This window comes from Rhea americana, unplaced genomic scaffold (assembly GCF_003343005.1).
Source record: "Rhea americana isolate MKP2758 unplaced genomic scaffold, rheAme1 scaffold_151, whole genome shotgun sequence".
Lineage (NCBI taxonomy): Eukaryota > Metazoa > Chordata > Aves > Rheiformes > Rheidae > Rhea > Rhea americana.
Window position 1 is genome coordinate 99132 of NW_028185606.1, and position 8855 is coordinate 107986.

At 51.7% G+C, this 8855-nt stretch overlaps 1 protein-coding gene across 1 annotated transcript; it reads right to left on the reverse strand.

Moving 5' to 3' along the window:
- Positions 1-19: 19 nt before the first annotated feature.
- On the reverse strand, positions 20-7995 carry TOR3A (torsin family 3 member A). Its single transcript, XM_085299610.1, has 6 exons — positions 7555-7995; positions 6697-6810; positions 5683-5948; positions 5393-5568; positions 2979-3103; positions 20-2257 (listed from the first exon to the last, which is right to left on the reverse strand). Exons 1-6 carry the CDS (start codon positions 7844-7846, stop codon positions 2007-2009), a joined length of 1224 nt encoding a protein of 407 aa, XP_085155736.1. The 5' UTR covers positions 7847-7995; the 3' UTR covers positions 20-2006.
- Between the last annotated feature and the right edge of the window lie 860 nt (positions 7996-8855).

Genomic DNA, 8855 nt, shown 5'->3' on the forward strand with positions numbered 1-8855 from the left:
GGTAATTTAATTCTGCCAGTTTGCAAAGAAAAGCAATCATCTTTATTTATGCCTTTAAAACTGAACTTAATGGTGCCATGGAGTGGTCATGGGAAAGTGGTTCCTGGTACTGCAGTTGCATAATCAAATGCTCACTTAACTCTCAAACATACACCCTGGTGTGACCCATACGCCCCGATGTGACCCACCAGCGTGCAGGGTCTTGCATCATCAGTTTAATAGTTGCCCTCATTACTAACACTGCCTTCATTTAAATCAATAATGATAAGAAGAACTGTTCAACATGCCAGCTTCATACAAGCCCACCACTGTTGAAATGCTTGTCAAAGCCACTGTCTTCCACTCTAAGCAGCAGTCTGAACAGCTAAGGATTCTTTTCTATTTTTAAAAAAAATCTTAACTCATCCTGTCTTAGAAAATTAACTAAGCAGGTTAGTTAGTTATAACACAGCACCTGAGGTGTGCTCCTGTCATGCTGCATTCTGACTTTGTCAGCTGACTTCCCTGTGCACATCTCCCTCTTCTCTTTCTCAGGCTGCAGCATTAGGATTGAGGCTTGTGATCAGATGATCAGCCATAAACCAAAGCTCATAAAGTGCAGGCTGGCATAAACCTTAAGGTCCCAGTCCAGAGTCAAACACCAGATAGGTTTAAAGTAACTTTGCATGAAGAGAAGAAAGCTGGCCCATCTGCCTGCCTTGGACTATGAAGCCTCATTAGATAACGAGCCAGCAGGCCAGGAGGGAAACACTAACCTGCGGTCTGCAGTAGTATTAAGTATGTCTGGTCAATCTTTTCCCAGAGGTCGTGCTACTCACCACTGGCATCGCAGCSCCGTTCAAAGCTTAAAATAGACCAAAGGCCACACATCCAGTGGCCAGGTAACTAAACACTGTCCTTGGCATGTGCTGTTTCTCCTGATCTTCCTTAGCATGGCTGTGTTGGAAGGGAGTTTTGACCTAGAGGTCACAAAGCAATTCCTGTAACACTGTTGAAATTTTTTGGTCCTGCTGTAACATACTTATCATTTGGCAAGTACCCAGACAGCAAACAGCCCCTTTGTGTAGTAATACTGATACTAGCCTGAAGCCACAGCATGCAACATACTTACTTACTTAAATTAAAAAATAATAAAAAAAACCCTTACTCCATCTCTGCAAAACAGAACTCAACGGTAACCTCTTCTTTTGATCACTATCCTCTTCAACAGCCCTTTGTCCTTGAGAGTAGAGTTCACCTCTCCCTAAACCAGCTCCTGCTGTGGAGCAAACAGCCCTTCAAACTGCTTAGAAAAATAACTTCAATCTCAGCACATGCCCTATGTTCACCTCATCCCCATAGTTGCTTCCATACAACGGAAGACTGCAATGGGAAAGGGGAGAGCAAGGACACTCCAAAGCAAGAGCCGAAGGGTCTTACATCTCCAGAGGAGATGATTACTCTGTCGTTTTCTTCACGCAAGGGCCTCCTTACTCAAAAGCATGAGCCTGTCATGTGTGTCATGGCASACAACCTTGTGAATGCAGGACAGCAACCGAGAAAACTCCAGCATACAGCTGGGTGCAGTGTGAGAGCCTGTAAAGCGACTGAGAAAGATGGGGCAGGGAAGAGGGAGCAGTTTCGGCTGGACTGTCTCACTAACACCAGTCGATCCAAGGCCTTCACTACACYGTAACAAAGCAAGGATTGGGGCACCACTGCTCACCTGAAACACAGCTTCTGTCAGCACAACCAAATCACTACTTCAGGCTAATACCTGCTAAAAGATGGGACTTAAAAACACTGGATGACTTAAAACACAGACAAGTGCAGGCTGTCCCAGTGTCCCATCAGTAAGATTCAGCAGGGTGCACTYCCCTGCAAACAGCCCTCACAGTAACAAGGAGTGAAGTTTCTGTCCCAGTGCAAGTGTGCAGCTGGGTAATCTGCTTGCCTGATCTTGAGAACGGAGAGCAGCTCTAAGTATGCAGAACCACCTTCATCACTGGCATAGTCCCACCTGGTGTTCAGGGAAGAAAGTAATTGATACGCTGAGATACAGATTTACAGCCCTGTGCTGAGAAAAGTTTCTCCTCTTTGGGGACAAACACCATCATCTTGGCCACCTCATCAAGGGCTGCCTCTGTGTATGGAAGTCCACGGGCCAGGAAAGCATCCCTTGCACACAGTTTCACGTGGCGATACTCCAAGGGCAGGAACGGCACAAAGAAGTCAATGAGGTTCTCTTCAAGGAAGTGGCTGCGGGCGTAACTGTTGTCTGCAGCAAAAACCAAGACAACACAAACTTCAGAGCAGTGAACAGYCCTGCTTGTTACCATCTGCACTTGCAGAGTTTCACACATCTTAGCCAGGCATTAGGAGAGACTGTGCAGTCAGGAGAAGCCACCTTGATAAGGAAGCACAGGCCAAGAGAGGTCAGGTTGGTCTTGCTGGGGTTACATCTTTCAGCTGAGATCTGGCATCCCATTGCAAATACATCTCTCTCTCCTGAAGGGCTGTCTAAGATGGCTCATCCAGCCCTACGTGCTGGGAGAGACACACCCTTCCACTTGTAAAAAGTTGTCCAGTAGTCTGAACACAGCTACRCCACCATGGCTTACCCACCAGATGCCAAGAGGAGCCTAAATTCCCTGAGGAGCCCTGATATCTAAGACATTAGATGTGCCCCTTGGCACAGCCTGCAGGAAAGGCTGCTTTTCACAGCCTGGCTGTGAAAGGGGGCAAGTGCCTCATGACTCCCTTCTCTCTGAGCTGGTACTGCAGCAGTGTCATGCTCACAGGGCTGTGCTTACGTGGATCAGGTAACAAATACACAATAAAAATAATCCTGGGGCAGGGCTGGAATAAATGCTTGTTCCATGGTGCGCACACCTGAGCACCACAACATGCACATTACTGTGTAACCAAGGACCCCGGCCAGCACACGAGGTCAGGCGTGCAGCCTGCCTGCGCCACCCCAGACAGCCCAGCTCTGTTACCTGCAGGTTCCAGCAACTCCAGCCGCAGCTGCTGCTCCAGGAACTCCATGGAAATCTCTTCCCGTGCCCGCCCAGCTCGCCAGAAGTCCAGGGCTACCTCATTGATGGTGTTGCCACCAATATTGCTGCAGAGACAAGGGAAGTCACTCAACCTCACCACCAGCGACAAACTGSTCAGGGCTGCCAGCAACTTCCCCTACAAACAGGTCTCAACAATTCTGCTAGCAATAAAGAATTTACTGTATAGGATCAGCACCCGAAATATTCGCATACAGAGGAACTTGCTTGCTTCCCAAAGAGCCCCTTTCCAAAGGCATCTATAGACCGAGTATCTTCCACCATGCCAGCACGGACCCTGAGGCAGCTGCTTTCTCTCCCAGGGTGGCAYCAGGAACCAGCAGAGCCCCCCACCATCTATCAGTCTCCTGTCCCAGCTACGACGCAATTGGCATTGCAGGTGACCYTTGGCCTCCCACCAAACTCTGTCACTGAAAGTCCAAGTTAGAGGGCAGCGCACATGGCAGGAGTCCCACTAGAAGCAAAGGCCCTGGGAAGCTATTCAAGCAGCAGCCCAGGACTTAGCAAAGCATCCCTTGCCTGAGGGACAGAAGAGCTGCAGTTCCTATTTGAAGACTCCTCTGAAAACCCACCACAGGGGCAGCTGGATGCCCAGGGACACAGGGTCCTGACAGCCATCAAGGCTCCAGGGCAGCCCCTGTATTTCTGAAAACAGWCCCAGGTCAGACAACCCCCCGAGTGCTGGTGAGGGGGTTGCAGCACGCTCAACAGCCATTGGCCCCTGGCAGTGCTCTACCAGCAACCTGGTGATACTAGAAACCAGTTGCCCACGGGGCTTGTGTAGGCAGGAGGCAGAGGAGCCTGGCACAGGATCACTCTGATCTGAGACCCATTTCCTCTCATGTCAGTGACTCTTGACCCCTTCCCCCAAACAGAGGGAAGGCAAAACAAAAAAGCCACCCGTTTTCCTCCTACTTCCAGCAGAGCTCGTACTGATTCTGCTCCCACCCAGACTGCAGGAGAAACAGCCAGTCAGGCAGACTGACACAGCCAGTCCCATCCCATCCCCATCACCCAAACCTGGCCAAGGCTGCACGACCAGGCCAGCACCTGCACATGAGCCCTGGGGGGACAGCCAGCCCTCCTGCAGCAGATTTGTGTCATGCTGCCACAACATATGATGAAACCACCCCAAGATTACACGCTGCTGCAGTTCATGGCACCCTGCTCCCATCTGTTTGGCAGCACCAAGGGGCTGACATAAGGTGAACTGGCCCAGTGCCGTGCCGCTCCCTGCAACACGCACCTGCAAGGCTTGCCAGGCAGGGMACAACGTCTGCTCAGCACGGCCACCCTGCCAGGAACAAACGCTCCGACCGGGAAAGCGAGCACAACCAGGGAGAATCTGCCCCTCTATCCATAGCCCCTGACAGATGCCTGTGAGGGTAGGACTGAAATCCGGTCAGCTCAGCAAACACCAGGCAGACACACAGGTCTTCTGTAAGCAGAAAAACTCCCTTGGGAATGAACCAAACTTGGAGGTTAGAACACTTGTCTGGATGGTTGGAGGTAGGGGTAGAAATCCCTTCTCATGTAGAGAGGAAATAGAATGTGGCTTCTACACCTGGGGCCAATGTTTTACCACCTCATGCCTGTGGGACACACCTCCCACCAGAACCAAGCTGAAGGCCRTGAATTCTGAAAGAGAGGGGCCCAAGATGCTTCTCTCGCCTCAGCATTTCTCTACCTTACACCCTAGTTTTGGTGTGCCTCACTTGTCCCTCCAGATGCTKTTCTACCTCAGCCTGAGTAAGGGATGGTGGTAGGGTACAGAGATGTCAAAGAGCTTTGTGCCTCTGGATGGAAAAGGAACCAACTTCCAATCAGTGAACGCAGGATGAGTTGATGCCAGCATCAGCCCTTAGAGTATACAGACTAATGGCACCTCAAATCCAGCCTCCAGCCACAGCCAGACAGGTGAGAGCTCCCTTCTCCCACTGCTGACTAATGGTGCAGTGCTGCACATGAAAAACTTCCCATCAAGGCCTGTGGCCCCAGTTTCACCCCCCAGAGAATGGGATCTCCCGCTCAGCCATTCAGGGTGGCACCATGCTGGCTGTGAGCTACAACTCTCACTGGTACGCCCTGGTTCCTCATCTCAGAGCCTAGACAYTGGCTCAGGTGTCCCAGCTTAGACGTATCTCAGCTCCTCCTGCGACTGGCCTGTACCCAGGGAAGGTAGCCAGCATCAACAATAAAATTGACCCTGGAGCCAAATAACCCTTGCAGGCACATCTCTTTCCCTTCTCCAAAACTGAGCTCYTCATATCACAGGTCCTAGGGACAGAATCAATCACTTCTGTTCCTCCTCATGTATTTGGGGTGCCAGAAATCACCTGAGAAAGAGGAAGATGGACCTCTGGTAATCCACCCGGYCCTTGTTGTCATAGCGAGCCATGAAGGGTTTGATTGTGTCCAGAAGGCCCAAATGAAGTTTCTCGGCTTCATCAAAGATGAACAGGGACTGCTTGCAGAGCTGTATGGTCTCGCTTATTTGCTTCTTCAGCTGAACCTGCAGATCAGCAGGGAGGAATGTGAAATGCCTGGCAGCAGCCACAGCCACCAGCAAATGGTAAAGGCTGAGCCTAGACCATCACCCTGGCAACACCACGCTGAGAGCTCTCACCTTGTATGAGTCCACGTAATTGTGATGGGGGAAGTGGAAGAGAGAGATGAACATCCTGACACATTCACTCTTCAGCCCATCCCGATATAGGTGACTGGCCACCATCCGGGCCACAAAGTTCTTGCCTGTGCCAGACCAGCCGTGGAAGGACAGGACTAGAGCCTTCTCTGGCCKTGGGCTCTGCAGAAACCCTCGCACTGCCTGGACAACAACTTCTTTGGCCAAGTGCTGCCCATGGAGTTGTCCATTCAGGTCCAATTCTAGCCCTGCAGGAAAGAGAGAAAGCAATAGCTCGGCTTTAAACCTCCAAGTCCAACTGCTGCTGCTTCAGGTAGGAGTAAGAGGAGGAGAGAGGCCACAGAGCTAAGGTGGGTTAGCAGGGTTCATGAGGCAGATCACATTTAAAGAATTCTGAGCACAGCACAGGAATGGAGAAGCTTGTGCTCTGCCTGCATCTGCCACTGACTGCAAAGAGACACAAAACTTCCACAGACTCAATTTTTCCTTTGGAAACAGGAGGAAATACTTGATGACTGTTAAGAGAGCACTGAAACCTAAAAGGTGCTCATGAGCTCTAAATACCACTCAGCAGACAGCAGGGAATACCAGAAGTCTCAGCGCCAGWAAAATGCAAGGACATCTGCACACAGGCCTCAGTGTACCCTCCTGACCTGCGACTTGATACTAGGCCAAGCTGGATCCCACTGCATACACCCAGGGACCGCAGGATGGACAAGGGCAGGACTTGTGGAAAACCAGAACAGATATGCTGTACAACAAAGGACATGGTCTCAGTCTCAGAACTGCAAAGGTTCTGAAACAGGACTTGGCTCAGCACCTCAGCCCTCCCCACCTGCTCAGCACCCAGCTGAGAGAAGCACTTTAGTTACATCACTTGCTCAATAAATAAATAAACAAACATTAAAAAAAATAAAAATAAAAGAGGAGATAACAGGGAGCAGCAGCAGAGAAAAGCACCAGTTGGGGTCTCCCAAGGGGCAGCACAGCACCTACCTGTGATGTTGTTGACTACCCTGCAGTCTCCAGTCTCACAGCACTTGCCAAAGCTGCAGTACCAGGAAGAGAAGATCTCTAGGTAATCCTGGCCCAYCAGGGGCAAGCTCCAACCTGGGAAAGGACAGCAGTCAGAACAGAGAAGTGCCAGCTACTGTCTTGCACCTCAAGAGGGAGAAGAGCCCCACTCATTTCTGACTGCCCCCTAGACACGAGCTAACAGTCTGCTAGTGCCGTGCACATCCGCAGCAAAAGCCATGAGCAAGGAGACAGCTAACTCACAGTCACTCAAGGGCATGCACAACCCAAAAGCAGCTGCTGAGATACAGCCTCTGTCCTATCACTGCGTGGAAGAACAGACACCTGAGAAAAAAAAGCAGGCCAGCATGGCCATGAGACAAACCCACGGTGTGCTGAAAAGCTCAGCGGGACTTTTTCCTTCAGTAGSAAATGGGCATCCTCTTCCCTTCCAAAGAAATACTGGCTTGGCACTGCAAGCCCCTCATGCAGACAASAGTATTTTGTGTTGGAGCTCAGCTGCGCCTTGTTATCAGTCACCCCCTCACAGATGCAGACAATTGCAGGCTGCCCCACCAGGCCCCACACCAGGGGCTTGGGGAGAGGGGATAATCATGTACCTGGCAGCAGCTGAATCAAGCAGGCAGGGAGCCACGCAGGGCATAAGCACACTGCCCTCACCAGCGCATACAGTTGTAGCAATGCATCYCTGCTGAATAACCCTCAGAAAGGGAACTACACCAGTCTGCAGGAGTTGGAGATGTGGACCCCCCAGCTGGCCGCAGGAAGGAGAAGCAGGGTGTTTTATGGGAGAGGGAGAAAAAGGAAGAACGTTCTTACCTGGATGGAGACCGGCCTCATCTTCCTCCYGCTCTTCTTCACAGCCCTCCTGCCAGACCTTGCAAGCCAGCAACTGCCAGTACTGCTTGGAGAGAGCACCCACAGCTCCGAAGTGCTTCTTCAGGGCTTGGTACTTTGCTGTGCCCCATGGTCCCCCCTCTGCCACTGCACCATGATCCTCTTCCTGGGAACTCTGTTCTTTTCCTCTGCTCCCCAGCGCTTCGGAGCCTGCCAGCAGCAGCAGCAGACAGCAAGCCAACCCCAGGCAGGACAGGAGCATGCTCTGGCACATGGCTGCTGGTGGGGGACCCACAGTGGGGGTGTGAGCTGACCCTCCGCCCTAGCAGTGCCGGGTGTCCGCAGGCTCCCATCTTCCCTTAAACYGCGGGAGCCGTGATCTCACTTCCTGCTCGCCGGCAATTGGAGCCGCTGCAGGGAAAGCCGTGGGGTGGGATCACCCACACGGGTGGGCCTGGCCCTGCCACCCTGCAGCCTCCTCCAGCCATCCCTGGCTCCTGACACACGGAGATCCTGCGTGCCTCCGCCATGCCCCGCTGCGCCTGGCTCAGGCGCACCTTCCTCCTCGCRTCGCTGTGCAGCAGAAAGGACCCTGTTCCTGACGGGACGCCCTGGCGACTCCGCACATCCCACCTCTGCACACCACTTGCAATGGCAGCACTGCCTAATGCCCGAGGAAGGCAAATCGCCCGACTTTTAAACAGCCCAATAGCCCAACTGCACTTTTGCTGCCAAGGAATTACACAGCTTTAGTGGGTTTCATTTTCAGGATTAGGTTTTTTTTCCAGCAATATGCTTGGGTGTTGGTTTAGTACTGAAATTTCAGATTTCTCTTTCGTTGTAGTTGAAATACATCTCCATTTCAGTGGAAATCAGAATACTCAAATGCCAGCAGGGAAATGAGGGTGGATGTTGGTAGGACATCTCTACCTGCCTCCTATCTCRCTGTTCTCAGCAAAAAATTGGTTACACAGGCCTGTGCACACTGGCAGTTGCTGTTCATAAGARTCATAAAATYGGTAAGGTTGGAAGGGACCTCTGGAGATCATCTAGTCCAACCTCCCTGCTCAGCAGGGTCACCCAGTGCATGGTAAACAGGGTTGCAGCCAGGCGGGCCTTGAAGATCTCCAGAGAGGAGACTCCACAGCCTCTCTGGGCAACCTGTCCCAGGGCTCTGTCACTCACAGTGAAGAAATTCCCCCTCAAGTTCAGGCGGGACTTCCTGTGGTTCAGTTTCTGCCCATTGCCTCTTGTCCTGTCACAAAGGACAACTGAAAAGAGTT